At 31.8% G+C, this 17062-nt stretch overlaps 1 protein-coding gene across 1 annotated transcript; it reads right to left on the reverse strand.

The window, feature by feature from the left end:
• Nucleotides 1-340: 340 nt before the first annotated feature.
• LOC107458180 (probable O-methyltransferase 3) lies at nt 341-2392 on the reverse strand. Its single transcript, XM_052251529.1, has 2 exons — nt 1596-2392; nt 341-901 (listed from the first exon to the last, which is right to left on the reverse strand). Exons 1-2 carry the CDS (start codon nt 2322-2324, stop codon nt 590-592), a joined length of 1041 nt encoding a protein of 346 aa, XP_052107489.1. The 5' UTR covers nt 2325-2392; the 3' UTR covers nt 341-589.
• Between the last annotated feature and the right edge of the window lie 14670 nt (nt 2393-17062).

Consider the following 17062-nt stretch of genomic DNA (forward strand, 5'->3'; position numbering starts at 1 on the left):
TATTAATTTTTCATCTATTTTTTTCTATAGCATGTATACAAATATTTTTATAAATGTTTTTGACATTGCAAATGATACATGGATATATCATATTGGACATATGAAACTAAAATTAGCATGTAAACAAATTATATTGTGAAATATGGTCCTATATATACTATTGAAAAATACAATACTTAAAAGAATAATATGAATAAAAAATGAAAATTTAGAAATTATTTGAGCTCATTCAAAATTTAGAAATCATTGCTTTTAAAGAATAATATAAACCATAAAAATTTAGAAATCGTTTTAAATTAAACATGAATATTCAAAAATCGTTTTAAATCATGCATGAAAATTACCAAGCGCAAGTACACCCTTTATTATCAATTAATACATTTATACTGTTAAACATATATTGAACTGACACACGGACATAGACACATAGAATTATTTCCTTTGCAACCAACTGTTAACATGCCAAAATAGAGATATATGCTTTTATGATGGGAGAATAGTAATTAACCTATGACCCATTATTTTCATCCCCAATATATAACTAGCCAGTAATACTAGCCTAGCATTATTATAACAATAAGCTTATGTTCTATGGATAGATCTCAATGATTGACCTCAATCCAAAAATTGGGGTTACCGTATAATCAGTAAAACCAGCAGAAACAATTAAGTTGCTCCATTCTCTTTTATTTCTCTCTTTTCCAGAGAACAACATCATCATAAGCATGTCGAAGAAGAGCTGCGTTTCAAGTGATTGATCATAACAACCTTTCTTGTCATCATCCTCCACAACCATATCTATGATAATCACCTTCCCTCCTTTGCTTTTTTGCATGATTGCCTCCTTGCATTTCTTCAATATTTTCACGCATTCCTCATCGTTCCAGTTATGCAAAATCCACTGCATTGTTATTCAAAGCAAAATGAAATTACTTTTTGCAAACTTAATTCATATATTTGTATAATTTTTTAATACAAGAATAATTTGAATTAAAATAATTTTTAATTTTTCTATTTGTATTTTTTTTATTTAGTCTGCACTTTTAATTTCATAAAAAATGTCATTTTAAATTAAAAAAATTGACTATTTTAATTATGATATATTCACATGAAAATAATATTATGAATAATTAAAAAGGTTATTCAAATATATCAAATTATCTAATAGTTCACGATATCATTTTTTTACGTGAATATATCATAATTAAAATAGTCACTTGAAAATAAAAAATATCAATATATTTCAAAAAGTTAAAGATTAGATATTAATTTTTCACCTTTTTAAAATAAATTTTATATTACTTATTATTTGATATCTAATTTTTTTATTTATTTTTTAATAACAAATTTTGAAAATTTAAAAGTTATTTATTTTTATATTTTTTAAATTAAATATTAATTTTAATCTTTTTTTAATAAATTAGACACCTTCTTGTAAACAACATCATATTTAATTTTTTTTAATTAAGAAAAGGAGTGTTAGGAGCAATAAATTTTATAATTTTTAATTATTAATTAGTTATCATTAGAATTTTTATTTTTTAATAGTGTGAGATTTTATTCATAATATAAAATTATTCACTTTTCTTTTATTAATTAAGTGTTGTTCCTTGCAAGCCAGCAACAACACATGGGAGATCAAACACACTGCACTTCAAGTTTGGAAATGATTCGGCGATGGCCTTTGCAAGAGTTCCAGTGCCTCCACCAACATCAACCAGCGATTCCAATCCCTCAAACACTCTCTTGCACTTATCATCAAGTAACAGACTACTAACAAATCGTGAATCACTTGCCATGGCGTCAATAAAGGATTGGCCATATTTAGGCACGCTGTCAGTATACTCCCAAAACGTCATTCCATGTGCGGTCTCAAATGCTGTGAGATCGTCGTTCTTGAACCAATCAGACAAATGATGCCATGCCTTTGTCACGGTGGGACCAACGTTGATCAGCATCAAAGGCGTCACACTGAAGGGGTTGTTCTTAAGTAGGAACATAGATGAATCAGCTAGAATATACCCAATTTCAACCTCGTTATTTTTATTGATAACAACATTTTCGGTAACAAAGATGCCGGAATGGATCAAGATTCTCATCAAGCGATGGATGAAGGAGGCTTTTGATGGATGAATTGGCAATGAAGCAATGAGTTGTGAGAGTGGCATGGGTTTGCCATAATTGTGTATTGCATCAGGTATGCCTAGCTCAACTGCACATTTAAGAGACATAGAGTTTATGGAACTAAAAATATGATTCCACATGTGGTTGTGAGCTTTAAGAAATTTGGCATGATCAGCCTTCTCTCCACTTTGGAACTCCATAATAACGCTTTTTGGATAAAATGAAGGATTAAAAATTTGTCCAAAAAATTGAACAACTAGATCATTTATGTTATGGAACCTATACTATCTAGCTGGGTCTATTTATAAGGCAATAATGGTTTGTACTATTTTTAATGGAAAAATATAGGTAAATAATAAAAATATTAAACAATGTGAATAATGAATATGTCGGATGTTCAATTCATTAAGTGTACGGATGATTATCCTAATGTTAGAGTTTAGGAAGTAATTTGGAAGTGAATTATTTTTTTACTATAAATTAATTTTAGAATTCATTATTCACAAAAATATCATTGGACCTAGCAAAATCCATTTTTAATATCTTTTCCACCAACATGTATTGTTGGTTGGGGTTTTTTTAATAAATAAAAAATAATTTATTGTCTAATAATAATAATAATAATATTTACGTTTTCGTGTATTATACCATAATTTTACAGCTAATAGGAGTGAAATAGCACAATAACCCTCCATCTTAATTTCACACGCTATGCCAGCTAGATTAAAGAAGAGTTATTTCGCTTACACAGATAGAAGGAACTATTCTATCACTAATTAATATAACTAAATTTCATTGATTGAAACTAAAATATATAATACAATTAACGATATATTAATTTATGTTTATTTGCTTAAATTAAATAAATTCTTTTTCTCAAGGCTGTAATAATCATCGTTAGAATTATAAGTTTTAACTGGATCAACAAATAAGCACGTTCTCTATGTCCAATCAGTTGTCCCAGTGGGGAAATGAAGTAATAGCCATACATAGAAGAGATAACCTAAACAATGAGTAAGTAATAGCCATACATAGAAGAGATAACCTAAACAATGAGTCCATAACATTTCAGATTCCATATACATTAGTGGACCAACGTCCAGATAACCTAAGTATCGTAGGATCCAAGAGGTATCCTAATAATAACAACTCCAAATTTTTATTTCAATTTTATTTTAAATTTCACAAGATGCTACATAAGTATTTATAAGACGACATAGCATAAATAGTAGTTTAAGATTAAATATAAAAATTATATTTTAATATTTGGTCTCATTTAATTTAAATTTTATATTATTTTTAATTATTTTATTAAAATAATTATATAAATAATAAAATTTTATTAATTTTTCATAAAAAATATCATTTTTTAAATGAGATCAATTTCATTTCATGTATCAATTTTATATAAATTTTAATTTAAATTAATTTATTTTTCATAAATATAAAAAGTTAACAATCAAAAAGCATTTTATTAGTTACTTTAAGTAATGAACCAACATTTCATATTAGTGGCCTATAATAAATAAATATGGTAATTGAAAACTTGACCCTATAAATACCATGAATTTTAAGTAGGTAGTGTTAAATTTAGCATAATTTTAGTGTGGTAAATGAATAAAACTTTGTTTATTATCAAGAAATAAAATTTTATACATTTTAAAGTTCATAAAATAGGCTAAAAAGAGATTTTTTTTAGGGCTTTTTATTCATTATGCATAGCATTGAATAGACTAAGTATTCACTTTATCAATATCTTAAATTAGTGATAAATTTTATTGGACATCTCAACCCTTTGTCAGATTATTATTCTATTGTTTTGTTTCCTAAAATGAAATAAGACATTGATTTGTCAAAAAGATCAATTCTTTTAATTACATAATTGATTTTAAAAAAAATAAATATTAACGTGCTTGTAAACGAGGTGCTCTATCTAATTAAGCTATAGTCCTTATATTTTTGATATATATTTGATTATATTATATTCAAAAATTCTTATTAATATAAATATCCCGTGATCATATTTTTTTTATTGATATTATCTTAACATTGCGTATATTTAATATTTCATTTAGAATCTATTCATCTGACAAATGGATACCCTCTTTTTTTATCTTTTTAATTTTTCATAAAAAATAACGTATTTAACACAATGGTTAGAGTATTATTTTCAAACGACTTAGTTTAAATTCAATAGTAGATAAGTAGGTAAAGATGGAATTTATTAACTACCATTAAAACTTAAAACAGGTTGGAAAAAATGAATGGACAATGACAAAAAAAATTTTTTATAAAATTTTAAAAAGTAATTATCTAAATCACTATTTAAAATTTTTAAAATCAGGCACTTTAATCTTTCAAATTTCAAAATACATAAAATAGTCCCAACGTTTATTTTTATTAGACAATATAATCCCTTTCTATTAGTCACTAACAATGACTACTGACGTAAAACGTTAACTTACACATGTGACTGTTAAGTGATTACGTGTGTGAGTTGAACGAATCAGTCCCTACGGGTAAAGTACAAAAACAGTTCTCAAAGAATTTAAAAAATTTCAAAACAATTTCTGAAAAATTTTTAAAATTCCAAAGCAGTCCATTCGAATGTTTTTAATCTTTTTCAAAAATCAATGTCTTATAACATTTTTATTAATCAAAATAATAAAATATTATTAAAAAACATATAATAAATAAAGAATATAAAATATGTCAAATATATACTAAAAGATAATTTTATTTATTAACTTAAAATGCCGTAAGAAATAACATTATTTAATTATTAAGTTATGATATCGTTATACGAAAAATGCTGAGTATTGTCGGATTTAACATCACAGAGTAGTGGGCGATTTACCGGCAGTAAAGGCGTCGAATTCGAAAGGTTAAACGATTACCGGTACATTTAAGTGTTCAACGGTAAATTTGCTGGTAATAATTGGAGAAAAACAAATAGAAATTAGTGCGTCTTTTAGGGTCGGAATCACTGTTGGATTTTTCTGACGGTAAACCCACTTAATGAGATGTTGCGCTTTAGTGACTCGCAATGATTTACTGTTGTAATTTTTCGACGGTAATTATGCTGTAAAATTGAAGCATAAACCCTCTTCCCCCTCGTTTGAATTTGTCTCTCTCTCTCTCTCTCTCTCTCTCTCAAACCTTCTCACCTCCCACACTCTCTCTATCCCTCTTATCTCCCTGGCAGTCCTTCCTCTCCAGGAGCTACTCCTCGTTTTCCGCCACCATTGTAGCTGTCGGACGCTGAAGAAGCTGCTACCGTTATTATTGCCACCGACAACGAAGCTACTTCTGCCACACGCCAACGCCGCTGCTTCTGCCACCGTCTACATCGCTGCTACTGTCGCCGCCTACGCTGCTTCTTCTTCTCACCTCTAGTGCTCTTCTTCAGGTAATGTTTCTGATGTTAGGGTTTTCTGGAATTCTGATTTGTTGATATAATTTATTAGGTTTATTTGTTGTTTTGATACTTCTGATTATTGTTGATTATTTAGTTCTAAACTTAGGGTACTGAACTTGTTTAGTTTTAATTTTAATTAGAACATCTTTTGATTTATGTTCCTTATTTAGTTCTAAACTTAGGGTACTGAACTTGTTTTGAACTTATGATTTTCTAAAATTCTGAACTTAGGATACTAAACTTGTGAAGTTTAATTTTAATTAGAATATTGGCGGATTTGTGTTCCTCATTTAGTTCTGAACTTAAGATACTGAACTTGTTTTGAACTTAGGATTTTCTAAAATTTTGAACTTAGGGTATTGAACTTGTTTAGTTTCAATTTTAATTAAAACATGTTCTAATTTCTGTTTCTTATTTAGTTCTGAACTTAGGGTACTGAACTTGTTTTGAACTTATGATTTTCTAAAATTCTGAACTTAGGATACTGAACTTGTATAGTTTCAATTTTAATTAGAACATTGTCAGATTTGTGTTCCTTATTTAGTTCTGAACTTATTTTGAACTTAGGATTTTCTAAAATTTTAAACTTAGAGTACTGAACTTGTTTAGTTTCAATTTTAGTTAGAATATGTTCTGATTTCTTTTCCTTATTTAGTTATAAACTTAGGATACTGAACTTGTTTTAAACTTATGGTTTTCTGAAATTCAGAACTTAGGGTACTAAACTTGTGTAGTTTCAATTTTAATTAGAATGTTGGCGGATTTGTTTTTCTTATTTAGTTCTGAACTTACGGTACTAAACTTATTGATTAAGCATTTTGAAAGATGTTGTGAATATATTTAGTACATTTTTAATTGGTATGCTCTTTGCAAACATGATGATGGGTAGTGGTGTTGCGGATCAGGGTCATGGTTGTGGTCATGGTCATGGTAAAGTGAGAGTTTCTGATAGTAACCTTGGGAATTTTGGATCCTCTCCCTCTACTCTGACTACCCCTGTGACATCACAGGTTGCGGGTGCATCGGATCAACATTCATCATGGTCTTTAACCTCAACTACATTCCTACGTCTACAGTAATGACGACGGGCCTCCATCTGCTCAGTAGCCCAATGTCTCGACGATGCCACTTCCCGCGATGGACACCGCAGCCCCGGAATCCTCTCATGGAAGTGAGCCAGCTGATGTCCTTCCACCACCTCCCATCGTATGATTGATGATTTGCCTGATGGAGGAACGACATAAGTACTACTTTAAGTCTTCTATATGCTAAAAGTGTCTGATTATTGATTTTAGTTTAGTGGATTTAGTGGATTTATGGGTGTTGCTTCTTGATTATTGCTTGTTGTTCATTCATTGTTGACATTTGGTGTTGTTTAAGTTTTCTGTTGATAGATAGAGTTTGCAGCGCATTTTAGTTATAGATGAAACTCTACCAAAATTTCTAAAAAAATCTCTATATATTATGGTCATTTGCTTTAGAAGTTTCAATTTATATTGCCATATTGGTTTGCTTGTAAATTATTGATAGGTTTATGCCAAACAATAACGCATGTACTCAGGAGATGACCAACGTCATCAAGCTGATGTATGACCATCCGTGGCCGAACTACAAAAAGATCCCCCTCTGAGACCAAAGAGCGATGGTTTCAGAAGTGAGTGGTAAGAACTTAATGAAATTAGAGAAGATCAAAGGGCTATGAGGGAAGAACAAGAAAGACAAAGGAGTGACATTGAAGAGATCAAGCACTACATTGGATCCTCAAGGAGGAGCACTAGCCGCCACCATTAAAGGTGGATTCATTCTCTTAATCACCTTTCCTTATGATATTTTTCTATTTTCTATTTTATTTTTTTGTCTATTCTTTTGTTCTTATTACATGATCATTTCCATTTATGTCTTAAAGTTATAAAATATTCCATATATCTCTCACCTTGCTGAAAAGAAAATTTTAATTGAAAAGAATTGAGAGGTACATGAATTTCAAGTTTAAAATAAGAATAGTTTAATTATTTTGATGTGGTGGCATTGCTTTTATTTTCTGAATGTATGAATAAACAGTGCATATTTGAAGTTGAAATTAAGAATGTTGGCTCTTGAAAGAATGATGAAAAAGGAAAAGTATTATTGGTAATTTGAAAAATCCAAAAATTGATTTTTGAAGCAAAAAAAAGTAGCAAAAAGAAAAAAAAGAAAAGCATGTTGCAAAAGAAAAAAGAAAGATAACATATGCATGCGAAAAAAATAAAAAAATGGCAAAAAAATAAATAAATAGAAAAATAAATAGAAAAAGCCAATAGCTCTTTAAACCAAAAGGCAAGAGCAAAAAGTCAGTAACCCTTTAAACCAAAAGGCTAAGGGATCCAAAGATCCTAAGAGTGTGCTTAAGAACTCTGGACACCTCCATCTGGAGATTCTAGTAAAGCTGAATCACAATCCGAAAGGGTTCACCCAATTAAGTGTCTGTGGCATTTATGTATTCAGTGGTAATACTGGAAAACAAAGTGCTTAGAGTCACGGCCAAGACTTTGAAAGCTGTGTTCAAGAATAAAAAAGAACTAAACTAAGAGAGTAAAAAATATCATCTGGATTCTAAGTTCCTAAAGAGACCAACATTTCTGAGTTTCAATGGATAGTGAGATGACAAAACTATTCAGAAGCAAAAAGCTACTAAGTCCCGCTCATGTAATTGAAACTGAGCTTCATTAGAAACTCTGAGATTTATTGTATCTTACTCTTCTTTTTGTCCTACTGTGTTTTTAGTTGCTTAGGGACAGGTAACAGTTTAAGTTTGGTGTTGTGATGAGTGGATATTTTATACGCTTTTTGGCATCATTTTCATATAGTTTTTAGCATGTCTTGTTTAAGTTTTATTAATTTTTCATAGGTTTTAGTGTAAAATTAATATTTTTGGATTTTACTTTGAGTTTGTGTGTTTTTATGCAATTTCAGGTATTTTCTGGCTGAAATTGAGGAGCTGGAGCAAAAGACTGATTCAGAGACACAGAAAGCATTGCAGATGCTGTCTGGATTTGACCTCCTAGCACTTGAAAAAGCTTTTCAGGAGCTACAGAAGTCCAAATGGAGCGTTCTTAATGGCTATGGAAAGCTGACTTCTAGAGCTTTCCAGAAATATATAATAGTTCATACTTTACTTCAGAATTGAAGGCTCAAAATGGGCCTCCAATGCCAGTCTCATGCCCTAGTCTAGGCGTCCAGTGCCCAAACAAGGAGACCAGCGTCCAAATGCCCAAAGAGGATCCCCTAGCCAGCGTTCAATGCCCTAGAGTCCTAACACATGGATCTCATTAAAACTCAGCCCAAACACTCACCAAGTGGGCCCTAGAAGTGGATTTTAGTACTAAAAGACTGTCTTACCCTTTCTTATGTAATCCTTAGTCATTAGCTTAGTATTTAAAGAACTTTTACACGATCTTCTAAGGAGAGATCTGCCATATTTCTAATTTTACATTGTATTTTCTATTAGTATGAGTTTCTAAACCTCCTAGGTTGAGGGGAGGAGCCCTGCTGAGTTTTATGGATTAATAAAGGTACTACTGTTCTTTCTCAATTCGTTTTTGATTCTCCATTCTAAGATGTATCTTCGTTCTTCATCAATATGAATGCGTTGAACTGGCATAAGGTTATCACATTCTACCTGGATTTAGAGTGAATCTTTCTTCGGACAATGATGAACCACCAGCTTGATTATACATCTCTTAGACGGCTAATCCACGACTTTGTTGGGGACTTCTCGAGACACCAGTTCAGCCGAAGTACAGGGAGATTAGAGTCTCTGTGGTAGAGGCTAGAACCTAAAGTCGCAGCATCCTCTGATCCGGAAGATTTGACCTTGTCTGTGGCGTTTTGAGTAGGATCACCAAGGAGAATGAACTACAGGAGCTTCACCTTCAATCAGACTGGATTCGCACTAACCCTGGGTTTCAGATCTGGAGGAGTATTGGCGGCTGCTCAAACCAGCGTCAATCACATATAACCTGCCATAAAAGAAATCATTCACAATTAAAGAAGACATTAAGACCAAAGTTAATCTAAAAGGACAAAGCATCTCTAAGCCTTAACCACCTTCTTATCATAGTTCACACAACTTCTGAGTTCTGAGTACCCTTTTCTTTTAATTTCCTTCTATGCAATTAAACAAACATACCAACATCTCCTACTCGCCTGACTAAGATCTGCAAGATAGTCATAGCTTACTTCAAACCACAATCCTTGTGGGATCGATCCTGACTCGCTAAGGTATTACTTGGACGACTTAGTACACTCAATTGCTGATACAGTTGTATTAAGTGTGGGAATTCGTGCACCATGATATTAACTTAGTTGTATTATTTGACATATCATTAGTAGGCATCCTAATAACTTGTTTCAATACAACATGTGTAGTCAAAGTTGTTGGATCACGATGCGACATTAGCGAAGACCTTCAAGTACATCTATACGTTGAAGGAGAACAAAGAGAGATTTGCTAATCAAGGGGTCTCAGGATCATTATGTGAGTAAACATCTGATCTTGTGATATAAAATTAGAGATTAACTGTACAGCTGTCATCCTAATCATAATAACGTATGTTACATAAGAGTCCTACATGCAGAGACTAGAGATCATGACTCAGCAATCTTAGCAAAGTGGGGAGGACGCCGATGATTCTGCTGTTCAATCGTCGATCCTAATGCAATTTGGTGCAAGACTGCCTCAGTGCCATACAAGAACCGTGTATACGGACTGGGGTCACTCTTCGCCAGTAGTCTCGACACCTCCATGTTGAGGCCATCGTCCGCTTCTACCACCAGTCGAGCTGTCGATCCTGAGGAAGGAATTGATTTGAGGCTACATGTGTAGGAGCTCACCCGCAGCCTTCACAAACAGGCTCAGGAGCTGAGCGAGACTCGAAAGAGGTATTAAGAGATTCTCACACGCGTAACAGCCACAGATGACCTCAGGCTGGGGTGGTGGGAGAAGCTGGAGCGACTTCAATGGATGGATGCTCAAATAGAGGTGTACTAAGCTCAGATGCGTGCCGCTAGCATCAGCCCTGCTGGTGGCACCATCTTCTCCGCCGCCTCAACAGGACTATGGGAACGACGACGACAACTACCAAAATCTTTAGTGATTAGGACTTTGTTTTACTGTTCATTGTATTTATTTGATTTATTTGAATTTTAATTTATTTGAGCATTTGATATTTAATATTACATAAATAGTTTCTCTTATTTATAAATTGACTACTAATTGTGTGAAAAATAAATTTAAATAAAAAAATTAAAATTAAAAAAATTGTGTCACAATATCTTTTTTTTTAAAAGTAAAATTGAGACTACCGTCAGATTTACCGAGGGAATAATTTGAAGGTAATAGTGCGAAAAATAAGATATTGTAGCGCCAATACAACCGTAAAAAGTTTTACCGGTAACCAAATGATTTCTTGGGCAGGTAATTCATTGCAGAATTTGACGGTAATTACCGTTGGATGAAAAAATTCGATGGTAAATGGTTATCGGCGAGGTTTATACTGTCAGATTCCTTCCGATGGTAAATTAATCAGTAATTAACTTATCATTGGATTTTTTTTCTGACAATAAATCCGACCATATTCAGGGCTTTTCTTGTAGTGTACCTACATCGAGGTGATGTAAAAATCTAGGATAATTGTTAACGGTAGTAGCACAAATAACTTTACAAGCCTATTTTGTGAAATATTACAACTATTAAATCCTAAAAATTTCTATGAAATATGAACAGAACACTTGAATTTGTCAAAACAGTTCTTTTTCAAGTGTTGCAAAGTATTACGAGTTTCATATTGGAATTTTATAAATCATTCACTTTAACCACGTGGTTCATCAAAATTTACAAATTTAACTTCATATATGATTTGGTTCGTATTGCATACAAGTTTTAAAGTGTTGTCTTCATAAGTATTTGCACAATTATTCCTAATTATTTATGTAAAAAATTTTATGTTAAACGAAAGTTTTTTTTATCTCTTCAAACAATACTAGCTCATTTTATATTTCATCATTAAAGAATGATCATAGAGTATGATACCTATAAATTGGATGAAACTAAATCAATATCTTGGATGGTAAAAAAAAATATGGGTATATTTATTTAATTTTTTTTGAAAAATAGTGTCTTTTTTAATAATATTTTATTTTTGATTAAAAAATATTATAAGACATTGACTTTTGAAAAGATTAAAAACATTTAAAGGATTGTTTTGAAATTTTTAAAATTTTTTAAGGATTATTTTGATATTTTTAAAATTTTCGGGGACTATTTTATATTTTATCCTAGGGACTAATTTATCTAGATCACACTTTTAAACCTTTAACGGTCATATGTATGAGATAATATTTCACATCAGTAGTCACCATTAGTGGCTAACGAATGGGACTGTATTATCTAACGAAATAAATGTTGGGGGCTGTTACTACAAGAAATTCACTGGGTATTGTCAGATAAATCCACTGGTAATCTGTTTACCGTCAGAATTAACAGCAAAAAATTTGACAGTATAAACCTTGCCGGTAACTATTTACTGTTGAATTTTTTCATCCACCACTAATTATCGTCAGAAAAAGTTCACTGGTAATTTTTTCCGTCGGATTTATCTTCCGATAAATCCCCCGGTAAACTTTAATTTTAATTTTTTTTAAATAATTTGATCCATTTGATCCAATTTCAAATAACAATCGTTTCAAATAATAAATTTTAAACAAAATCAAACATCCTAAATCATATGGTAGCTACAGCATGTAATTTAAAACACATAATAGACATAAAGACATATAATCAAACGTACGCTTGGCGTGCAAAAGCATGAAACAACAAGAAATAACACAACCAATTATCAATTCACACAAATTTATCCTATACAACACAAAATCATTATAAACGATATCATTATACAAATACATTATATATTAAGATAACACAAATAAAATCTAAACTTATTATACAAATATATTATATTAAGATAACACAAATAAGCTAAATATAAGTCAGATTCATGAAATATTTTTCTTGGTAGATGATAAAAGATTCAGAAAAATAAAATTATGTTTAGTAATCAAGCTCACAATGACAATGGTGAAAGAAGGAGAGCATTAAGGCGTTGGGCACACTCCCTTGAAGAAGGAGTATATATTTTATCCGTATTTACTATCATCGTCAATCAAAATATAAATTGAGTAAACTCAAGCTGTATAAAAACTACAAAAAAGTAAAGGAATGGCTCAGTTCAGGGGAAAAGAAAAATCTACATCGGTCTTTTAAGCAATATAAATAAACTGCATCATGCTTATTCTCGTTGCATAAATTTCACCAATGATCAATACAAAAGGAGCCGTCCTCTATCTCTATCACAATACCGCATAATGAATACAACCCTAAATAATTTAGAAAAACTCATTCATCAAAATCGCAAAACAAAGCTTGGTCCTATATCTATCATAAGAAGCTAAAGAAAACCAAAAATTAAATGCTTTAAATCCAAACATCAAATTTTCCCTTTCTTCCCACTCGCACAATGACTGTATAAAAAAACTCCATCAAACAAATGTACAAAATTTGAGATAATACATCGGTAATGATAAACTACTCATAAACAATACCAGATCTGGCACAATCGATGCAACACACAACAACAATAAGCTAATAGGTTTTTTTTCAAATAAATTGCAAAAAAAGAATTTTTTTCTGTGTTTCTTTAAAGAAAGTATTCTAAGTTTCTAAGTACTCAATTCAATTGATGCATTTTAACAAACAGGTAAAGGCATTTCTAACTCTACTTGATATGATCATCATCATTTTCAAACTGAAAATTCAATTACACAAAGAAACCAACCACACCAACCTTAACCCTAGTCAGAATTCTCAAAAGTCCCAAACTGACTTGTACTTTTCAAACATTCAATACATCAACAACATTTTTAATACAAACTCAAGTAATAAATCCTTAACAATACAGAAACAATCACTTTCATTCTTCATGATATCAAAACAATAAACATAAATCATAATAATAAACACAAAATCATCAAAACATAATTCAAAATCAGTGCTATTAAATAAAATTTCAAATATAGAATCATCAAAATAGAATTAAAAAATTTCTAAATCAAAACATAATTAAAAAATCCTAAATCTAAACTAATACATGAATTAAATCTAATAATAATAATAATAATAATAATAATAATAATAGAAAGAAGGAGGAGGACAACATACATGTAGGGAGAAAGATTGCAGTTCCGGCAAAGTGGTGGCTGCGGTGACAAACCAATAGGGTTGTATTATTAGGATTTTTTTTACAATAAACTAAAAAATAATAGGAAGAAGGAGGAGGACAACATACATGTAGGGAGGATGGAGGCAGCTCCGACGACATAGAGAGCAGCGGCGACAGCGATGCAGCAGTGGTGGCGGCAACAATGGCAGGAGCGACAAAAACGACAGCGATAGAGCGACTAACATGACGCAAGGATAGTCTACACATCCTTTGAACGTTGGTGGTGGCCAATGCTGATGGAGGGGCTGCCGGAAGTGGTTTGTGGGAGGGGGGAGAGAGAGAGTAGTTCGAAAATGAGGGAAAAGAGGGTTCGCGGTTCAAATTTAGGGCAAGATTACTGTTGAATTTATCAGTAGAAAAATCCGACAGTAATGCTTTGAAAGTGACCAAAACGCAGCGTTGCACTAATTAGGGATTCCCGGTGGATAAATCTGACGTTAAATCCCACGGTAACCTCGGCATCAATTTTTCTTGTTTTTCTTCAAATTATTACTGGCGAATTTACCGTCAAAAAATCAAATCCGACGGCAAATCTACCGCTAACGGCTTACGTTAAATCCGACGGCATTCATCATTTTTTTGTAGTGTGTTTTGTGTATTTTGAAACTTAATAAGTGTCTGATTTTAAAAATTTTAAGGATTGATTTAGATAGTTACAAATTTTAAAATTTTACTATAAGATATTTTTATAATTATTTAAAGGTTTAATTACTCTGTTGGTCCCTATAGTTTCTCAAAATTTTCAATTAGGTCCCTATACTTTTTTTTTCCTTTTAATCAGGTCCCTATACGTTAATTTTTTTTAATTTAGTCCCTATTAATGTTAAACGTCAAAAAAATGTTAGTAAATTGTGAAATTACTTTTATACCCTTAGGGACCTAATTGAAAAGAAAAAAAATATAGGGACTTAATTGAAAATTCGGTGAAACTATAAATATTCAATGAAAAATATTCCTATAATCTCTATTCAATGATTCATTATGTTAAACAAATAATTTTTTTATTAAAATTTCACAATAATAAAAAATTAATATCCATAAATAAAATATTATATAACTCATAAACAAAATCTTAAAAATATACTTTTTATTATGCTTTCGCTCGTTTTCTAACACATAAGGCATACAAAATGTTGCTATCTCTACTCTGAATTAAATAAAACAATGTAAAACAATGAGGCATACAAAGTCCATTTCTTTTTGCCTCAAGCTTCTCACATAATCTTGGATTTAAACAGTCTCAAATCGTCTGCAGATTTCACATGATTTAGATTGCTCCTTAGAATATTGTGAGGTTGGCAAGCTGAAATCAGAATATTTCTCTGATGACATTCTTGTCACAGCTACTCTTGATAGTGTCTATTTAGCTCTTGGCATTGGCTGAGAACCAGCACCATCCTCCCACTTAATGCATCCAACTTCAACAAATTCTGTAAATAAGAACTAGTATATATGACCTCCTGTTGTCAATAAGAAGCACAAGATAGCTTGCCTTATATATGGAAGTTGAGAAAGGCAGAAGTATATATGGAAGTTGAGAAAGGCACAATAATAAGATAATGAAAATTATCCATCTATGGATATTCCAGAAACCATTTTTCCTATCTGTGATGAAAAAAAGCTCACCTACATATTAAAATAACCTAAAGCAATAAGAATCATGCGTCAATGTCTAATGAAATCATAACTTGATGATATTAAGAAAATATCTTGTTTAGAGATTAAAGAAGATGCCAAATTTACATACCATCAGGGGACCACGTAGGCTTAATTAGAGATTCCACAAGTGAATGATCACTCCCAGCAACACAGATACGCTTGTGGATCTCTCTGTATGGAACATTAAGATAATTAAACTCCAAGTTGAAAAATAACATATACAAATATCCCAAATCAGTAACTCCAACTATCATCAGTACTTGAAAGCCAGATCCAATACACAAAATAAGAGCATAAATGGATAGTTAAAAAGGAAAAATCTTTTAGAGGGACTAAAATTTTTTTATATGCTTGTATTTAAACAATGAATCAACGTAAGGAACAGTATATTAAGTAGAAACTATCAACTATTGAGTTTCATTCCACCTCATTCATAATTAATTCCTTTGTGGTACTATATATTAGCAGACAAAAAAATGCTATGACAAATTAATGCAACAATGCTTGAAAGATTCAATATGGCATGGCATGCAGATGCCACTTTCAAACACCAATTATTATATAGAGAAAATTAGTCAAAAAAATGACAAGAAAAAAGGCTAGAGATTCAAAACCTTGAGAGAATGGTCAAGTCTCCCTGTCAGAGCCAACAATAATGTTGTTTTGCCACTTCCTGGAGGGCCAAGCAATAAGGTCATCCCGAAAGCGAATCAAGCATTGAAAACAAATCACTAGTACAATCATGTTATGAATTATGTTATTGAATACTGATCATCAAACCCTAAATAGAAACAAACAATAAACAAGTAGTTAAGTAACCATGAAGTAAAACATATGCAATTGAAGACAGACTCAAATTTCTTTACAATCATGATGCTGAAAAGTGAAAACTAATATCATACCTAGTACTGGGCTCTGTCTGAAATGCAATAACCAAGGCCAATCCCCAAGTCCCTGCATCCAACCTAGTCCTAGGCTCTGTTTGAAATGGAAGCCACGGGAGCAGGCGCGAGACAGCGAAACTAGGCGCGAGGGATGGAGCGGCGGCGCGGTGAGGGAGGGACGGAGGCACGGTGCGGCGAGACGAGGGAAGCATGGAAGAACGGAGGCACGTAGGTGAGACGCGACGAGGGAGAGAGGGACAGAGGCGCGGCGAAATACAAGGGATGAGTAAAATATAAGGGACGAGGCACGATAGGGACGCCGAGAGGAGCAGGCGCAGCGAAAGGGCACCGTGCGGCAGATTCGGAGAGAGCTTGATGAAGAAGTTATGGCTAAGGATATGTGAGTGTGGAAGTGAGAATGATTTTTTTAGAATTTTAAAAATATAAGAGTATCTTGCTATTCCAAAAAAAGAGAATATTCATTTTTTTAAGAGAATATTCTGTTATTTTAGATGTTTTTGTCACGTTAGGGATTTAATTGAAAAAAAATTAACATATAGGGACCTAATTGAAAAGAAAAAAAAGTAAAGGGACCTAATTAAAAATTTCGTGAAACTATAGGGACCAACAGAGTAATTAACAAGGTTCTAAAAACTGAACCG

Source organism: Arachis duranensis, chromosome 7 (assembly GCF_000817695.3).
Source record: "Arachis duranensis cultivar V14167 chromosome 7, aradu.V14167.gnm2.J7QH, whole genome shotgun sequence".
NCBI classification, from domain to species: domain Eukaryota; kingdom Viridiplantae; phylum Streptophyta; class Magnoliopsida; order Fabales; family Fabaceae; genus Arachis; species Arachis duranensis.

What these genes read in the sequence shown, in the direction of transcription:
- LOC107458180 (XM_052251529.1), bottom strand. Translation starts at nt 2,324, where the DNA reads ATGGAGTTCCAAAGTGGAGAGAAGGCTGATCATGCCAAATTTCTTAAA. An exon ending in TGCAAGGAACAACACTTAAT is followed by an intron (nt 902 to 1,595) that starts TAATAAAAGAAA and finishes ATAACAATGCAG; the next exon opens with TGGATTTTGCATAACTGGAA.